General features: G+C 35.4%; 1 protein-coding gene across 2 annotated transcripts in view; it reads left to right on the plus strand.

Moving 5' to 3' along the window:
- The window catches only part of ZC3H12C (zinc finger CCCH-type containing 12C), a 48046-nt gene extending 29738 nt beyond the window's left edge, over positions 1-18308 (plus strand). For both annotated transcript variants that reach the window (XM_026708776.2, XM_026708777.2), the window contains exons 3-6: positions 6227-6366; positions 10558-10792; positions 13450-13556; positions 14278-18308. In XM_026708776.2, coding sequence (XP_026564561.1) covers positions 6227-6366; positions 10558-10792; positions 13450-13556; positions 14278-15677 — 1882 coding nt within the window. In that variant the 3' untranslated portion in view covers positions 15678-18308. The remainder of the gene's footprint in view (positions 1-6226; positions 6367-10557; positions 10793-13449; positions 13557-14277) is intronic.
- The last annotated feature ends 2779 nt before the right edge of the window (positions 18309-21087 follow it).

Here is a 21087-nt window from a genome sequence, read left to right on the forward strand (position 1 = left end):
GGACACCTGATTAGGTGAGGGAAGCATTGCTGTAGAGAAGCACAGAGATGACCTGGACGAAGAAATGTGACCGTTGGCAACACATGATTTTAGTTTGGGAAAGGAAGATACCATTAGAAAGAAATTTAAATTGGCTCCACTTTCACTCTGTTTGGTGTACAAGGAAGTGAGGGAACTTGTCCAATATTGGAGTCCAAATTAAAGTGAATCCAATCAACTTAGTTTGGAAAGAATAATAAAAATTGCTTATAGCAGATGCACCAACTTCTCTGGATAAGAAGAGACATATTTGCTGAAGCGAAAGGCGGCTTTCAGATAGGTCCCTGGAAAATTTGATTAGATATTCTGTAATTGAGAAATAGAACTTTGCTTCTATTTAACCTAGATACTTCCTAAGACATAAAGACTGCACTTGAAGGAATTCTGTTGGAATTACATGGACAAACCTATATGGTTTAATATAAATCAGAAATATGGTAATTTTCTGTTGCTTCCATGTGATGCTTTGGAGAGTCCCATTTTTGTCTGAGGAGGATGAGATTGAACAAGGGCTCTAAATTGTCAGAAAAATTAAAATAAACTAGCAATCAAATATTTTTTGGAAAAAAATTACGAAGATTTGATGTTGTGCCATAAAGTTTCTTTCAAAAAACAAACATTGAGAATGTGGATAATCTATGAGTTTTCTATGAAGTAGCCTAGGTCAGTTTTTTAATGGGCCCCTAAAAATAATTGTGCTTTGCTCATAGGGGAGTTATGAATGATTTCTTGAGGTAGAGAGAGTGGGGGGGGGGGACTTTATTTCAATCAATGAGCATTAAATCATAAAACAAAAAGTATAGTAGGATGTGAGAGCCTGTTTGGTTTAGTGGTTAAGGAATCAGGTTAGAAACTAGGTGATTGTGAGTTCTAGTCCTGCCTTAGGCAAAGTCAGCTGAGTGACCTTGTTGTAGCATAACACAGAATTATCTGCATTCAATCCATAAAATCCATAATATTAATCCAAATTACAGACTGAAAAGAAATCTATCACCTTAATATAGTAAAACTAATGTTTATACTAGAGTTCCATTTTGGTACAGTTAAGGCACCAGGCTAAAAGCCAGGAGATTTGAGTTCCAATTCTGTTTGAAGCCAACTGGACAACTTTGAACCAGTCACATTCTGCCAGCTCCAGGAAGAAGACAAATGCAAATCATTTCTGCAGATATTGCCAAGAAAAAGTGCAGAGATTTGCCAGGCAGTTGCCAGGAGTAAAGACTGACTAAAAGGTGTGCAAACAGACATGTTTATATTAAAAATACTAACAATAGACGACTTTGCAACAATTACAACCAACTAATAAAGTAAAATTCAGAATAATAAAATAATAGATATAAAATACTATGGTTCTATACTCTTCTAAATATAATAGACTGTATCAATACTGGCAGACAATAAACAGAGATAAAATAGATTTTGATCGCCTGGATAATTTGCTGTTATGGGTGTTAAATTAAGAACTGGAGCCAAATACCCTGATAAAAGACGTAGCATAGAACAGACTTGTGTGGTCCTTCAGTTCCTGGGGATTCCCCAAGGCTGCCTCAGGAATTCTCAAAATTAAAACTATTCAGAAGCCTATTTTGAAATGCAAGACAGTATGAAAATCCCGTCGAACAGGAGAACTCACAGCGAATGCATCAACTTTAATTGTTAATTTGGTAAATATCAATAAATATGGTCAACAGGTAGTCCTTGGCATATGGTCACAATTGGAGCCAGAATTTCCATTGCTAAGCAAGGCCGTAAAGAAAATTGCACCTGATTTTATGACCTTTTTTTTTTTGCCATGTTTATTAAGTGAATGATGCCGTTCTTAAGCGAATTCAGATTTCCCCATTGACTTGGCTTGTTGGTAGCTGGCTGCGAAGATTGCAAATGGTGATTACATGACCCTTAGGATGGTACAACCCTGAGGTGGTATTTAGTAGGTTCTGACCAGTTCTGGAGAACCGATAGAGGAAATTTTGAGTCATTTGGAGAACCTGCAAATGCCACCTCTGACTGGTCCCGCCCCCATCTATTCTCTGCCTCCCAAGTCGCAGCTGATTGGCTGGGTCTTTGGTTACCCTGCACAAGAGAACGGAGCTGGAAATCAGGTTAGTGGGGTGGGGAGGGAATGGGGATTTTGCAGTATCCTTCCCCTGCCACACCCACAGAACCGGTAGTAAAAATGTTTGAATCCCACCACTGGTACAGCCATCCTAAATAGATGCTGGTTGCCAGGCATCCAAATTTTGATCATATGACTGTGCAAATGCTATGATGGTAATGTGTGGATTGGTTGTAAGTCACTTTTTTCAGTGCCATTGTAACTTTGAATGATTACAAGTTAAGGACTTACACATATACAAACAGAAGTTCTTTTGGGGTCCTCCATAATGTTTCATAGTGGAAAGGTATCCTGAGAGAACAAAGTTTTAAGAAACACTGGTACAGAAGAAAGTGAGCAGTGGTTTCAGTGTGACCACTTCCACATGGAGAAAGCTGTTCATTACAGAATTTTCTTTTTATCAAGACAACTGGGTAGGCAAAACATTAAATTGTGCCAATATATCCCATCTTATATTATAGTCTGCCTCATGTAGCTGAGATATTGGAACTTAGCTATCATGTAGGGTGACATGATAGCAGCGTTCCAATATCTCCAGAGTGCCACAAAGAAGAGGGAATCAAGCTATTCTCCAAAGCACCTGAGGGCAGGACAAGAAGCAATGGGTGGAAACTAATCAAGGAGACAAGCAATCTAGAACTAAGGAGAAATATCCTGACTGAACAATTAATCAATGGAACAACTTGCTTCCAGAAATTGTAAATGCTCCGACAATGGAAGTTTTTAAGAAGAGAATGGAAAACCATTTGTCTAAAATGGTATAGGGCAGGGGTCTTCAAACTTGGCAAGTTTAAGACTTGTGGACTTCAACTCCCAGAATTCCTGAGCTAACATGACTGGAGGAGGAATTCTGGGAGTTGAAGTCCACAAGTCTTAAACTTGCCAAGTTTGAAGACCCTTGGTATAGGGTTTCCTGCCTAAGCAGAGCGTTGGACTAGAAGACCTCGAAGGTCCCTTCCAACTCTGTTATTCTATTCTAGCTAGCTAGGCTTAAGTTAATGGATTGAACATCTCAGATATATCTGTTGGCACACTGGACTGAGCTTCCTGATTTTCTATATCTATTATTCTCTGTTTTATCTTGATCATAACCTAGGATAACTCCAGAAGATTATCAAAATGGTTCAACTTATGTGAGACCCAGCCTTTCCATTTGCTGAGAAATTTGTCAGAAGAAATAAGGGGGAATCAAACCACTAACATAGAAGACTGTTTTTTTACCAATTACCAGTAGCAGTAATTTATTATAATTTGCTAGAATGGATCCATCCACATCTTACATAATAGGAGAATGTATCTATCTGTGCAGCTTCTTTAGAGCTCAGTAGGCCTTTCACCAAATGGTCCTATTGTGAAATGGCCATTTAATCCAAATTGAACCTATTTCAGAATCCATTTTACGAGCAGCACGGATGCCCAAGTGTGTTATATTCCCTGATATTCTTAAATGGAGAACAGTGGAAAGTTATCATTATCAGGACATGCAACAATTGTACATTTTAGCAGGTGTGAGACCAGGATCCTTGATAATGCAACCTATTATTTCATGGAGGGCTGTGTACCAGCCAAATGTGTATACACTGCTGGCTAACTTGTATCCAATGTGTTGTTCAGTCTAAACTGTTCAAATATTGCATAGTAGTCTTTGTAGGCTTGCAATATGGCCTTCCAATTGATGCAGTGGTAGGGGATGCAATGTTATAAAATCGGGCGGAGCTATGAAATTTCATATGCTTATTAAATCTAATGCTTACATTACAGTCCCCTGATACTATCATATGGGCAATTGGCTACAGCCCATGGAAATGATATGAATGATTTTTTTAAATCTATAAGCAGCTTCATTAATCAATGAATGAGTGCATAAGGCTATTGTACTGTATATACATGAATTAATAACAAAGTTATTAAAATGTAATAATACTGACATTGCATATTTCCAAAGGGGAGAATTCTAATAGAAACAAATACCCATGCAATCTTTCTTCATTTCCTGGGAGAGCATATAGAGGTAATGATTTGTATTCCTATAAAAAAGGGGGGTTTCTTCATTATTCCATGTCTCCTATGAAAAAATAATATATCCATTAATTTGGAAAGGCAAAGTCATTTATCTTGGCAGTTCAAGTACTAACATTTCAAAATCAACCAAATTATAAAGGAAGGGGATTCATTATTTTACAGTCGTCCTGAGTTTATTAATTCCTACATTAAGGAATTATCTGTATCTGTAATTGAGATACTAAGTGCAGAACAAAACACTAACAATTAAAGCAGCCTGCAGTGCAACCACTAAATGCAGAGGTGAGCAGCTTATCCAGTTTATTGAATATTTCAATCCTTGGGATGATAGTAACTTGCTCTTGAACCAAGGTCAAGATTGTTGAAAAATTGGAGGATAGCAATTGTAAATTAGGATGCCTATCATTCATATCCTGAACTTCAGATTTTAATACATATCCAGTATAGACATTAGAAATATATGCAGTATAATCAAGTCCAGTTACTGAAGACTGGTGCTCTTCAAAACTTGAACCTAAGTGAACTATTCCTTTTTCTTTTCTATTTTGTTGTATGCTCTCTATTGAGTTCAAATATATAAGAAGGAGGATTAAAATACCACAGTGTTTGCATTCAGTTGTAGAGGTGGGCAAAACTAATTTGGTCAATGATTCATTGCAATTTGTATGGTTTGCATTGTACATATCAATTTATCTTTCATTCTGCTCACCTCCTGGTAAAGCTGCAAAGGAGTCAATTAAATCTGCTTCCAACTTTTTTGTAATCTTACAACCAGTTGTTACTTGGGAATGTTTGTTTTTAGAGCTCAAGGACACTGTTGGGACATTGCTCCTAAGATACTTTTCAATTTCCCTTTCTGAATTTACAGTGGTAACACTTTGGTGGTATGGTGTAACCAAAACTGAAATATCTTTTTTCTTCACAAAGTACCTGTTTTGGAAAGATTCTTCTGTTGTAGGTAGTGTCAAGCCTTCCCAGTTTTGAACATATAATAATAACCTTGTTGGAGTTGTCATCAGTAAAAAGCAAAGTGCAGTGAGTTTTAGTCTTTGGTTTCAGTTGTGTTGAAATTCCCCTTCTGACCTTCTTCTCTAAGCAATGCAGTTGCTGATTAATGGCAGCTAATGAAATAACTCTGAAAATCTGATTCTTCGTGACGAATGGAAGTAATATTGAATGTACTTGGAACTACTCTTCTATCTTTTGTCATTTTTCCAAGTTGCTGTAGTATGAGAGTGTTGATAAATATCCAACTATAAAGTTAAGAATTATTTTATACAACTATGGGTAAGAAAATTACAGATTAAAAAGAGCTGGCTATTTAGAAAATAAACCAAGGAGCAGTTATATGTATTTTCTCAGCACCATGTTACTTTCTCTGTTTTTTTTAGGTATATTTCAGCCATGAATGATAAACTGAAATCCTTGTACTTCTGTCCTTTATGCAACAGTTATAATCATAACTATACTTTGTTGAAAGTTCTTGTTTGAAATGCTATTAATTGTTATGAAATAAACAGTTATGTTCCAGTTTTTATATGAGAGATAAATGTGTTTTGTTTTCAAACATCAAAGTCATGTGGTCTTGATTTATTTGCCTGCCATATTTTACTTTTTGCTAAGTAGCTTATTATTTTGATCTAGCTATCAAGAGAAGTGTTGCACATAAATTGCACTGAAATTAAATACTTACCCATATTGTTCAAAAAATATTGAAATGTGTGAAATGTACTCCCAATACTTAAACATAACTGATTTGGAGGAACACTTGTCAAAGTAATGTCACATAGTAATTTACATATAAAAATATTTTCTATTTTTATAGGCATTTTTAATTGAAAAGTTGGGTTTCTAAATTAAGCTTCTTATATATAGGCAATTTATTATTTTATGAGAGTTTTTAAATGCCACACTTAGCTTTTGTTAATTACTTTGGAGTGCTTTGTGCTCATGAGGGCAAAATGCAAGTAGATTCCTTTCATATATATATATATGAAAGAGTGGTAGTTACAGTAATGTAGATTAGTAATTTTAGGACATCTGTTTCAGCCATGGAAACAAAGAAGTATTCTCTTGTCGTGGGATAAAACTGGCCGTGGATTGGTTTTTGGAAAGAGGACACAAAGATGTCACAGTGTTTGTTCCAGCATGGAGAAAAGAACAGTCTCGACCAGATGCGCTCATTACAGGTATATTTTGATCAGGGTTCAGCAGTTTCATTTGTAAAATCGATGACAATTTTGATCTTGCTTATTCTGTGTGAGTAAATATTTTAAGGACTGCTTTAATTAAAATATTTTAGAACATGGATTTACAGGGCTGTATAGGAGATCTTCTAATCCAACCTCCTGCTCAAGGATGAGACCTTATAGCATTCTAGACAAATGGTTGTCCAATCTCCTCTTCTTCTTTTTTTTTTTGAAAGTTTCATTTGGGTTTTCGCAAAAACAAAATACAAATAAAACATCTTTTTTGAAAATAGCATGGTCCCAGGTTATCACTTCTTCATAGACACCAAACTCAATTTCATGCTCATTTTTATATTCTGTTCCACATCTTATTACCGTTTTATATTTTCTTCATAGTTTTTCCCCTCTTTTAATTTTCTCAACTTTATTTTAATTATCTCATCTCAATCAAATCATTATATTTATACTTTTGTCTGTCCTGTTTCAATTTCATATTATCTTTTCTTATTAAACAAATTTTTCCCTGTAGTTACCAACTGGAGTATGACACCTTTATATCTTTTAATTTTATTCATTCAAACTCTTATTTAAGCTTCAATGTATACCTTTAAGATTATAGCATTCAATATAATACGAATCGAATTCTGCTTGGTACATTCTTAAAATACACACTATATTCTTAAAAAGAAAAATTTTATATATATATGTAAATAAAACACACATTCCATTCCAATTTAATTCTATCATTAATATTCATTAAAATCTTAACATCTTTAACATTTCTTTTCAATTAAATATCATACTTCCTTGGGAACACTTATAAACTTTCCATAGTTAATTCTTTTTTTTCCATATTTCTCACTTATATTTTTATAAATCATTACTAATAATTAAAAATGTTCCCATTTAATTCTCTCAATCATTTTAATTCATTTATTTATTACCAAATATTCAACTACATTACAGTAAATATATTATCCATCATTTTAATCATATTTTCTAAAATTATTTCTGTTTATAATATAACAATGCTATCTTATGTACCTTTGCAGAATCCCTTTTGCAATTAAATTTTCACCCATTATCTCTAAACAAACTTATGGTTACAATCCTTATTATCTTTTCCCTGTTTCTCCATTTCTTGTTTCTGTCTTTTACAACTTCTTTTCCTTGCCTTCTTCCCCCAATCTTCTTGTTCTGCAAGCGTTTCTTGTTGTTTCTTATAGTTCCAGATCTCCATTTCTAAGAATTGAAATACGAAGCCAAAAGAACCTCTCCCTTCTTGTGCATCTTCTTTCCATTTTTTAAGTTCCATTTTCAGTTCTTCTAAGAGTGATACCATTTTAAAGACTTTTAAACAACCACCCGGTTAATTTGGCAAAAACCAAAAATCACCAAGTAATCCAAATAATCCAAGGCTGTTTCTTTCTGCTTCTTTTTTCCACTTTCTCTTCCTGGGGTTCTATTATTTTGTTACCAAGTTTCAATTAAAATGTATCTTTGAGGAATCTTGTTGAAATTTCACTGTAAGTTCCTTTTAGTTACAGTTCCATTCCTTAGTTCCAGTCAGTCTCCTCCATTTTTCCAGATCCTGCCCTTTTATTCTTTTTTTTTCTCCTTTCCTGCTTTTAAAAACTTTTAAATATCCAGAAATCTTTATTATCCCTTTGATTTTTATTTTCAGCTTAGATGCCTATTAATGTCAAAGTGGATTTTTTTTCAATTTCTTGCTTAAGTCTCTTAGCTGTCAGTATAAGGAAGGGAAGAAAAAAAAAACCTAATCCTTTCCCTTCTCTCCTTCACAGCTTCAAAATCTTCTTTGGGAACAATGTTATTAAATTTAAATTCCAGGGTACCTTATTTGTTGCTTTTGCTGTTTGACCCGGTCAACCAAAACTTTCTCTTATCTTCCTCCTGCACATTCTTTTCCGGTCAAGTTCTTCTTTGTGGTGGCCATTTCTGATCACCGCTACAACCGCCTTCGGGAAAGGGAGTAATGGCCAGCTGGGGAAGAGAGATGCGGCTCTCCTCAACCTGCAGGCAGTCTCCCCCTTCACCACCTCTACGGGGTGGCTTAGCTCCGAAACCAGCCAGCTCGGGGCGCTCCAGCGGCAAGCACGGATTGAAGCCTCGCAGAGATGAGGCTTCGGTCTGTCGCCGAAGAAGGTCAAACCAAAAGCCGGTTGTCCAATCTCTTCTTGAAAACTTCCAGTGACCAAACACTCACAACTTCTGAATTCAAGTCATTCCATTGATTAATTGTTCTCACTGTCAGGAAATTTCTCTTTAGTTCTACATTTATCTCTGTTTAATCAGATTCTACTTGTTATTTCTTGTCTTGTCTCCAGGTACTTTGGTGCTCACTTCAGTACTATTTCATCTTCATGCATAAGTCTAAGCACTTTTGGATGCACCTAAAATACACATTTAGCATAATATAATTATTCTCAAAATGCATATATTTAATACATGTTGATGCAGTTGCATTTCAATATATGAAAAATGGAAACCCAGCAGGTGCTTGTATTACAATTTATACTCTGAAGTGCTGTTTTTAGATCAATTTAAATCAGAATTTGCAAATTCCTGATGCCTCTCTAAATAATATGTAGTGGATAGTATGTGTTCTGTTGTGAGGAAGGAATGTGATATGGGACTGAGAACTGGGTATGTATGTCAGGAGAGATATAGAAATAAATTGAGTGTAATGTGACTGGAGCACTAAATAATGTATAATAAAACAAGGAAATAAAAAAATGGATGTTGAATATGAATACAAAAGTGAGCAACAGATGGAAAAGTGGTTAAGCCATAAAGAAAGAATGAATAAGAATTGAATCCCAAAAGAAATATGAAGGAAGGTGCATTGATTAAGAAGGAGGGGAAAATTGAAAAGGTTTTCATTGGATTAAATTGATGAAAAATGGTGGCTAATCAAGGCAGTCTTTAAGCAAGGTTTACCTGTATGAAATATTTCATCATTTGCCCATAGGATGCCTGTGATCATATTAATTATTTTGAATGTCTGCATTCAATATCTTTTATTGCTTGATACCTTATTTTCATATATTAATAACACCTATGTCTTAGAGACACTTGATCTAAGATTTGTTACTACATATCAGATCTATTGTCCTAACTTTTTATTGAAGTTTTATAAATGAAAGGGTCTCTTAGAGGTTAATCTTGTATTAAATGAAAAAATTGGATTCAGAGCTGATGCTGACTCTTGTCACCCATCTATTAATATTCTGAGCAGGAAAAACATTTAGCTAGACAATATTTGATTGAAGTATGTGGCTTGATGACTTAATTTGTGTTAATGTATATCATAAATATATTGAGATGTTGCTTGTAACCTACTGGGGAAAGATTTGTATCCTCAAATAAATGTGAAATATAATTAAATGTTATAAAAGCTGTTACAGTTTTGGACAAAACTAAATATTTGAGTATGTTTCTGTAGATTCCAAAACCTATCAGCGACTATTTCATTATCAAGAAAGCCCCCTTTTTCTAAATCATGAACTAGTAACTGTGAATGTATTTCAGCTTGCATCATCTCAAATTGACTTATGAGGCTATAAAGTCTGTAATATCAGTTAATGTTCAAATAGTTCACAATATATTGGAAACTTTTTTTTTTCAGTCTTGGTTTCTAAGGGCTGATCAAGAATTTGCCTTTTACTATGCCTTCGGTTGGATATGCCTTTAGGACAAACTGCTCAAAGTATAATGTTTACAGATATTGGAAATGTAATATAGCATAACTATGTGTTTAGTAACCAAACATATATTTAATGTATAGAAAACATAATATTCCATTCTTTTAATTTAGTACACATCTTAACTGCAGATTATTGGAATTAAATGTTGTAACATCTGATTCTAAGCACAATTGCTGAGGTCATGAGTAAAGGCAGCTTACATTTTTTGTGTTGCTGAATTGTAACTATCTTCTTCTATTAGAATAAGATTTGCTTTTATTAAGCCAAGTCATCTGAATCTGTCATTCTGTGTGTATGTGTGTGTGTGTGTAAGTTGTAGGCAGGCAAACAAGTAAGCAGGTAGGTACGTGCATTTGTGCACATGTGTGTTTTAAAGATTTAAGAGGGTAGAGCTAGGTAAGCTGAAATTAAGTGAATTTCAATGTTCTGCTTTGTGTTTCCTATTTCAATTTCAATATTCTAGATCAAGAAATATTACGTAAGTTAGAAAAAGAGAAAATCCTGGTGTTCACCCCATCACGGCGAGTTCAAGGGAGAAGGGTGGTATGCTATGACGACAGATTCATAGTGAAGTTGGCTTTTGAGTCAGATGGCATAATTGTATCTAATGATAACTACAGGGATCTAGCTAATGAAAAGCCAGAATGGAAGAAATTTATTGATGAGCGACTCCTGATGTATTCATTTGTCAATGACAAGTAAGTTATAATTTTTAATTGTCTATGTCTAAAAAAAATGGCTCTCAACAAGATTTGGGATATGCTCGTTTTATCAATTACTTCAGTCTTTCATGTGGTTCTGTGCTCCTCTGATGGCCAGATCTTTGCTATCTCTGGACAGAGTAATTTTGAAATAAAATCCATGTCCTAAGAATCCCATGAAGTACTTGTTATATTTTTTCTTTTCCTGTTTTGAGACAGACAGTTTGATTCTATGCTACTATGTGCAAACCAGTATCTGGTATATGAGTTGAAATAACTTCCCCCTCCAAATCCCCAGAAATAACTAAAATCAGGCATAAAGTCAGTGTCTTATGGATAAATACTCCAGCCCACAAATTTTTGCTATTTATGTTCTGTTGGAAAACTAGGTAGATATTTTTAAACAGCTGATTACCCTGATTTGCAATAGACTATACATTCCTAAGATTGATTCATGATGATACACTGTGCCTAGATTTATATATGTCAGCTGAATTTGATGATTATGTATCATTAGGACAAGAATGTAGCTTCAACTTGGGGGAAGCCCAAATACAACTAAAAAAAGATTTTTCAGATATTGTAGTTTTAAACTTACCATAGGCTCACGATCGCAGAAAACAACGCAAGCTGCTGCCGCCTCCTCCTCCCCCTCCTCCTCCCGAGCAGACTGAAAGCAGCTAGGGCTGAGGAAACTTTCATTGCACAGCGGAGCTTCTTGTTTCAGGAAACACTGGGTGTCGTTGCTGCCCCCTGAGGGGAGGGCGATTCTGGGCTGCACGATTGGGGGACTTCGTGGCTTTGGGTGGGTGCGTGGGAGCGAGGACGGACGAAGTCCACGAAGCGGGGCTTGCCTGCCCTTTCTGGCTGCCTCTGCTTCCTTAGGGGCGGGGAAGGGGGCTCATCTGGACCAAGGGTGAATCTCCCCCTCAGTTTCCCCTGAAGGATCTTCCGTCGCTTTTGCCTTCTCCCTATGTCTTCCCTCTGTTAAAATCCACACACACACACACACACACACTTATTTTCAGGCGGATAGATTTCGTGTCTGAGCATTCTCACATGACGGTGGGTCTTTCCCCCCCCTAAAAACAGTTAAATAAAGAAAAAACAATATATCCTCATGCAAGAACTTTTCTGCTTCCGATTACCCCCATGCTTACAAGTTGCAAAGGAAACACGGAAGCAGGGAAGCGGCTGCCCAGCTCCGGAGCTCCACACCATTTTTTTTTTCAGAGGGAATCTGACTCGGTATAAGCCGAGGGGTTTTTTTTCAGCACAAAAAATGTGCTGAAAAACTCGGCTTATACTCGAGTCAATAAATTTTCCCAGTTTTTTGTTGCAAAATTAGGTGCCTCGGCTTATATTCGGGTCGACTTATACTCGAGTATATACAGTAGTTAGGACAAGTGTTTCTGAATTGCTCTGTTTCTGATCCAAAATCTTTTTGTGAAATTCTTCCTTTGATATTTAGCTTATTGGCTCCATAGCAGTTGAAAAGACATAGCCTTGTCATATGGAAAGTAATGTTTGTGCTCACATAAACACTTTGGTGATATGATGAGGGAAGAATTAGAAACACTTCCCAATCAGTGATAATTAAGTATTCTTAAAGTTTTCTCTGCAGTTGAGAAAGGTGACTGAACTTTCTTTCACATTTACATTCATTGTCCCCAATCTGTGTTCCTGAATAGTAAGGACACTGAATTCATTGTGACCAGTTGACTTATTCTCATTATGCTATCTCCCATTCTTACTTAAACCCTTATTTAAACTTCATTTGAACCAGTCATTTTGTTTAAATCAGTCATTGTTTAGACCCTGAGGAGAAACAGAAGATTCCAGAGTTCTCCAGAATGTTTTGTTTTTGGAATGATAGATTTTATACTACCTACAATACATATATCTATGTACGTAATGTGTGTGTACAAGCACGCAGAAAATTGTGTTTCGGTTCAGTAGTCCTCTACTTATGATCACAAGTGGGACTAGAACTTCCATTGCTAAGCAATACAGTCATTAAGTGAGTCATGCCCAACTTTCATTGCTGCAGTGATTAACTGAATCACCATCGTCATTAAGTGAATAACAGTCATTAAGTGAATCCAACTTTCCCCCATTGTCTTTGCTTATTTGAATTCTCCTGTAGGAAGGTTGAAAATGTTGATCATATGACTCCAGGATGCTGCATCAGAAACATATGCTTGTTGCCATGTACCCAAATTTTGATAACATGACATGGGGGACGTTGTGAGGATCATAAGTGCACAGACTGGTCATTAATCACTTTATTCAGCACCACTGTAACTTTGGTTGTTAAATGAATGGTCATAAAGATGTATGTAAAGATATCCTTATCGAACAGCTGTGCTGGATATTATCTTAAATGAATGGAAATAAGGAAGTCAGAACTCCCATTTATCTGCAGTGCAAATTGAGTAGATTGGTGTATAAATCAGGCCACTATCTGCATTACATGCAAATACATTGTTTTCATTATTTACTTTCTTAGCATCTCATAGGCAGTTGCATTTAAATTATCGTAGCTCAAAAGGGTAAATTTGATTTACTGGGCTTTTGTAGAAGCAGATTTAAAACAGATCTGCAATATGGCACAGCAAATGCATTGTTCCTTTCACTATTTTATTATTATTTAGATTCATGCCTCCAGACGATCCTCTCGGCCGACATGGCCCAAGTCTGGAGAACTTTCTGAGGAAGAAACCCGTTGTACCAGAACATAAGAAGCAACCCTGTCCATATGGTAATATTATTTAATTAAACATTAAATGTGTTTCTAAAAATGAAGCCTGGTTGTTTATTTGTCTCTCCATGAATGAAGTGAAATGTATCTATGTTGAAATTTTCATTATATAAGAAGTTTAATGAGGAAACCCTTTGTGTCCTCATTTCATCCCTCCTAAGTAGTGAATGGGGAAAAAAGATCTAGAACAGCAGAGATCCCACAAATGAGACTTCCCTGTCTTCTCTATCAACCTCTCCCACCTCCAGTTAAACTTTGGATAACACAGCAGACAAATGTTTAGGTAAATAATCTTGGTTTCTCTATGGTTGTTCCCAATTGTATAATCTTGGTCTATATTCAAACAGTATGATAAGCCAGGGCTAATCACAGAATAGGTTAAGACAGGAGTATCAAACTCACATCATCACGGCGGCATCACAGGATTTCCCCCTTCGTTAAACTGGGCATGGGCATCAGCACATGACGCATCCGGCCCGTGGGCTGGGAGTTTGATAGCCCTGGGTTAAGGTGTTATGCAAACACGCTGTCCAATTACTGGTAATTTACTTAATTTCATTGCATAATAGTTAACAGTCCTTGTTGAATAAGTATGTATATTACTTTTTTAATATTGCTGAAGAATTATATTATTTATTTATTATTTATTAATTATATTATTATATTATTTATATTATTATTTATATATTATGCTTACATCTTCAATTATAAATTCATATAGGGAAGAAATGCACTTATGGACATAAATGCAAATATTACCACCCAGAAAGAGGAAATCAACCTCAGAGGTCAGTAGCTGATGAACTTCGTGCCATGTCTAGGAACACAGCTGCCAAAGCTGCTAGTGAAGGAGTACTGGTGAAAAGCAACAGTGTTCCTTGTAGCACTAAGGCAGATAACGCTACAGATCTCAAGCGAACTACTCCAAAGAGGCAATCGGATCCTAGCATAAGGACTCAAGTCTACCAAGACTTGGAAGAAAAGCTTCCCACCAAAAATAAATTGGGAACCAGGTCTGTACCTTCTTTAGTTAGTATACTAAGTTCTGCTGCTGCTGCAAAACCCCAAAGTACTGCACCTTTAACCAATGGCCTTCCATCTGGAGTTCATTTCCCACCTCAGGATCAAAGACCACAGGGACCATATTCTCCAGTTACAATGACAACCAAAAATCATGGAACGCCAATGCCTTATGAGCAGTATCCCAAATGTGATTCCCCTGTGGATGTAGGTTATTACTCTATGCTCAGTGCATATTCAAACCTAAGTATCTCTGGTCCCCGAAGTCCCGAAAGACGTTTCTCTTTGGACACCGACTACAAAATTAGTTCTGTGGCTTCTGATTGTAGTAGTGAAGGGAGTATGAGTTGCGGCAGTAGCGATTCCTACATGGGCTACAACGATCGATCCTATGTGAGTTCTCCTGACCCTCAGCTGGAAGAGAATCTAAAATGTCAACATCTGCATCCCCATAGCCATCTAAACTCACAGTCCTTCTTACAGAGTTACCATGATACACTAACCAGAGTGCAGAGTTATAGTCATGAAGAACCAAAGCATCATCCGAAGCCTCCAGCTCCATACATGGCCGTGCACCTTCAGCATCCAAACATGGGAAGCCATTCTACTTGTCCTATTGACTACCCTGCTTGTCAGAGTTCACCGCATTCAAAAAGCATACCTCTGGGGAGAGCTCTTGCATCCACCAGACTGGACAGTGTATCTGACTCACGTTTGTATGATAATTCTCCATTGAGAAAAAGAAAAACATACTCCGCTCAAGATGGACTCGGTAGTTGGGATAGGCCAACCTATGGGATGGATACATATGGCTATCGTCAAACTTACTCTTTACCTAGCAATCCCACCCCACCATGTTATGAGCAGTTTCCTTTCCAAAGCTTACCTGAGCAACCTGATCAGCCTTGGCAGATACCTTACTGTGGAATGCCTCAAGATCTTCCAAGGTACCAAGACAGTCGAGAGAAAGTCTACATCAACCTGTGCAACATTTTCCCGCCTGATCTGGTGAGGATTGTTATGAAAAGGAATCCTCACATGGCAGATGCTCAGCAGCTTGCCGCAGCCATTTTAGTGGAGAAGTCTCAGCTAGGTTATTGATGACATGATATTGATGATGCATCTTTATGGTGTCTTATTAGTTCAGTTTCAGCTGTATCGCTGAGGGAGGTTTGCTACAATAGCATTTGTGATCTCCTTCTCAGCAAGGAGGTTATATAGTAATCCATATATGTGAAATACTGTGCCATGGAACCTGTATGTACAACCCCACACACTAGAAGTAACAGGATTTATTTTAAATACTCATTTAAAAAAAAATAAATTCATGGCTGGAATGTCTCTCCAGCTGAATATATTACAACTCTGATGTCTCAAGTAAGAATCCCTAGTGAATGTGGGTTTTATATGCAGCACTTTTTAATATTTGTTACTTATTTATTAAATTACTGGGTTACCTTTCAAGTGCAAAGTATTTTTTTTTCAAAATAGCAGAAAACTGAAGAGGATTTTATGTGCTCAGCCAACTTTTTTTCAAGTCAAGCTTATTAGGATCTATTTTTTCATAATTAAATTATTTAATTTTATTGTGTGATTTTTCTTTGTATATAATCATTTTATTTATAGAAAACAAGAGTCTTTCACAGCACTGATTTTTTTTTAATGTATAAGTTACCAGTTTTTACATTGAAATGGGTAACAATATATTAGTACTTTATAGTATGGCACTTTTTAATTTGGCTATGGATTTAATTTATTTGTTGATTACTGTTAATTTTGATGTAAGCAGAAGCAATCAGTAGGAGAGAAACCTGTTTTTATTAATTTATTATACAGATGAAAAATACTTGATGTGCAGGTTCTGAAATTATTGAGCTTATCCAGTTCCTGACTGTCACAAGTTTGACTACAAATATATCCGTTTAGGCAGCAGTCTTGTGCAGCCAATGTACATTTCCATTAATCAGAAATGGCATTGAAAAGTGTATCTCTTGTTCCTTTACTTAATGCACAGGTATTTCATAAAATAACTGTTTTTAAAGAAACAAAATGTGTTCTCAATGCAATTTTTGTATATAAGATTGTGTATTTTCATGCTATTTATTGAGAAGGTTTTAACATTGTGTTCAGGATATGCAACATCTTAACTGCACTATAGTAATGGAAATTATAGATAAAAACAGCACATTCTTTTTGTGAAATACTGTATAGAATTAGTTTATCTAGCCTGTTGCATTATTCTTTACATGAACAACATAGCTTTAGAAGTAGACACTGTCATATCTTCTAGTATTAGTATGGGAAATTTCTGGTTTTAAGTTTTGAGTTTTTCTAGCTCTTGTAAAATGTAATTTTACATAAGTAGATTAACAGTAGATCTCACAGTGCCTGATACCATAAAAATTGTGATTGACTGCTCATGTATTTGAAGTCCCTTAAGAGCTTCACACTGTGATGATTCCCAAGTTTACATGATCATTGCTGGGTGGATGACTGCAACTTGAAGATGCTGTAGAACCAGAAAGTACCTACGCTGTTGATACAAATTGTATCTTTAACTATTAGAACTATTTAATTTATAGATCTAACTTTCTAAAAGAACATTGAATTGTGTGAAAATGATTTTAGACTTTGGGCAACATTTTATCTCTTATTTTTTTAAAAAAATTACTTCAAACCTAATCTTTTTTTTGTTTTAATACCCCCGTGATCATTTATCATAAAACTGAGTAAGATGATAGCTAAAAATAATGATAAAATGCTGCCTAAAAAGATGTCCAAGCACCTTTTGAATACATTTTTGCTACTTATGCAACACCGTGTGTTGTAAGAAGTAGGACGTTGATACACAGTAAATGCTTCTGCAAAGCATTATACTTTTAGAGGTATCCAGTAATCTGAACCATGTTCAGCAACTTTAATTCAGGAATTACTCCTCTACATTGTTCACTATTGTATAATCAAAGAGGATATTGCTTCTGTTAGGTTTATCTTACATTTTGTCCATGTCTCCTGAAGAAAAACCTCTTTCAATATTTCTTTATTTTGTCCCCAACTTCCTTGTTCCTTGCTTTTGCAGAATATATTTTATTGGAGAGATTGTACATTTTGCATGGGTATGCAGATCCTCTTTCATTTGATATAGAACTGACTGGTTGCAGAGGGCTTATTATTCACATGTAACTTCAAAGTCTTGATAACAAGTATTCATGCATCCTTACAATTTAACTGGATAACTGGTGAGGGCAAAATGCAGAAACATGACTTCTGGAATAGAAGCATTTTATATTTATTTTCAATTGATGTATAGGGAGTCATATTTAGGATTGACTGCAGCATCCTTTCTTGAAAAAAGGATATGATTGTACATTGTGTGCTATAGTGTTAAAATGTGCAATTGCTGCACTCGTGTAATGCAGAATTTAAACACATTGAAAAGAACTGTGCTGACTTAATTGAATTTGGGGCACACGGCAGCTCTGCTTTGATACTCCTCTTCAGAGCTGATATGGTCTTCTCTAGTTACAATTAAAAGCAGGTTTCTCCCCCATGCCACACAAATGGCTCTGTTGTTTTTCCACTGAAATAACTTAATGTAACTGGCTCTACTGTGTACTGCATTTTACAGAAAGCGCCAGAGTGTGAAATAATCGATTTTCTGCCCTCGTTCTATCATTCTTTAATAGGAATACTTGGTTTGGGATGTGTAATTTTGCCATTTTATAAACTGTTGAATTTGATGAAGTTCATTTTTGTTCCTTTTTGTGCTGCATAGGTCTTTAATAAGCTATTTGAGTAAAGAGTATTCTTTTTAAGTTCTAACATTTAGAACAGGGATCCCCAAACTTGGCAACTTTACGACTTGTGGACTTCCACTCCCAGAAAATCCACTGTTAACTACCTGAGGCCTCGTAAGGCCCAAGAAACTCAAGGATCAGTTGCTTACTATTAAATCCAATCTGCTGAACAGGCTTGCTCTTGCTGGGGAAAAATTGGAGGCAGAAATGAATTGTTCACCTCCCTGAACTCCTGGAAGAAAGACAGGATATATAACATTCAACCCAATGATCTACTGTTAATCCCTTTAGTTCAACTCTTTTTGTCATGATGCACCAGATATTCAGAGGCTGCCATTATTGTTCACCTCCTGAAACTGGTTCTTCTAGAGTATATTTCAGTAGGTTTTCAGAAATGCTGTGTTGTGCTGGAATAAAAAAAGAAAGTAATTGCAGTAAATCTGATCTATTTCATACCAAATGCTTGATGAAATTCAGAAACACACCCATCAACTGTATGCATTTCCACTAACACAAGGAGTACTTGCATTATCTCAAAGAGTCTATTCAGTGAGCAAATTAAAAAAGCATGAATGATTGGTGCATTCATGCATATCAATTTTGGATCCAGGCAATTATGATTGTAAAGTTTAAATGTAATTTTATTGGGTAAATGTTTAGCTTTGAATGTTCACACAATTACACTTTGTTCCACAATTACAAAAGTTGTCCTAGACAAAATGAAAATATAACTATGTTATTATTTGGCAGTTAGCTGATGGATATCAATAACTGAAACCATTTCAGTATTTGTAATGTATGGATACATAGGAGTTCATAGTATTATATTTTGTGCAAATTCCTACATTTGTACAAATACTTTTTAAAGATAAACTGAAGTTTTCAGTGGCTTTGTGTGTGTGTCACATTAACATTTTTGAAACCTCTAATCTTTTTAAAATTAATATGTTTTCTTATATATGAGACTCAAATATTATTTTTAGGAAAGTATCATTGTATTGTCATAGCTAACCTTTTTTTCCTAAATTCCCAGGCATATCAAAAATTATTTTATATGAGAAAACATAATTGCAGCCACTTCCTTTTGCAGCTGCCGTGCATTAGAATGTCATTTTAAATCTGATAATTCTATGGAAAATAAAACACAATATTGATGTTTTGTGGTATAGAGAAGGCTTTCCTTTACATTATTTCTACTGCCTTGCTTGCAGGAATTTTTCAGTTCAATGCAGGGGGTTTCTCTCCTTTTACATTTCTAAACTACAACAGCAGCAATTTCCAAATGGCCCATTTATCACCAATACTCCCCACTAGAGTCGTTAGCTACTTTCTTAGTTGAAAGAATGGTTGAAACCTCAGCAATAACAAAACCAAGATGTTTATCTTGGTTGCTTCTATTCTTAATGAGGTTTACAAAGATTTGGGTAGACAAACCCATAACTTTATTTCATAATCTTTTTAAAGCTATCTAGATTAAATTCTCTGCTCTCCCCCCCAAACTGTTCAATTTGAGCATAGTCATTATAGAGCCATTTAAACCTATGGGACTGAAGTAAGTATTTATGGGATTGAAGTCCTCGTGATTTTACTGTATCCGCTTTTTGAAATATTAATAGTTTCTGTAGTATCCATGAATACTGTCCATCATGGTACTGTCAGCAAATCAGCAATAAAACTTAAATATTCCTTGGCTTTGGATGTGATGTCCATTATATGTTAAGTATACATTAAAATGGAACAATATTAAGTATTGTGATCTATGCCTTTTTATTCTAATCTCACTCTGTCCTTTTCTTCCTTTCTCTTATGTGTATGTGTATTTTCAGGTTTATTCCTTTAATATCCCCTCGCTTGCCTATCTTCTTTCCAGTTTACCTTACTTCTCACAACAAATCCACTTTCTATTTGCCTCCTCTAAGAGTTACTCAAAATTATTTACTTTCATTCTGTGTCTACCCTTTTCTTGTGATACACACCCAAATGGTTTGTTAACACCTATATACAAATACCATGTTTTAGCAGAGAACATATAGTCTGGAGTTTTTTAAAATATTCAGTAGTATTTGTGGATATTTCCTAATATTGAAATGTTAAATATACTGTTAATTCATATCTGTTGACATGTCTTGATAAAATAATAAAGAAAAATAGTTTTGTTATTTGTGCCTGGGAAATTTAATTCTTAAAGCATAAACTAGTAAATGGAAACTTAAAATAGGGTTGATACATTCAAGATCAAGTTCAAGGCAGACTGATATGCATTATACAATCAAGCTGTAGGTGGTATTGTATTTAACCTTTGACAAACCTTTCTTTAAAGCTTAGAATTGATCATAAAATGGTGGGTATTTCTGTAACTTGTGGTTATATCTTATTTCAGTATATATTTTAGCATAATTAAAACTGATGAATTCTATACGTGCAGAAATTATCTAGTTTAGATGCTTAAATGGTGCTAGTACTAAATAGCAGTAAACATCAATTTGATCTTGCTTTTTTTAAAAAGTTAAGATCTGTTCTCTGTGTGTCCCAAAGGTGTTTTTTCAAGAGGCAATTGGACTTCCTTTGTTTTTCCTGAAGACATTTCACTTCTCACCCAAGAAGCATCTTCAAGTCCTGTTGCCTCTTGAAAAAGCACCTTTGGGACAACCATGACCTGGATGATTGAGAATCTCCATAGACATTGTTCTGTGTATGTGAGCTTTAGTTTTGCC

Source organism: Pseudonaja textilis, chromosome 7 (assembly GCF_049901715.1).
Source record: "Pseudonaja textilis isolate UNSWEBS1 chromosome 7, rPseTex1.2, whole genome shotgun sequence".
In the NCBI taxonomy this organism is placed as follows: Eukaryota; Metazoa; Chordata; class Lepidosauria; order Squamata; family Elapidae; genus Pseudonaja; species Pseudonaja textilis.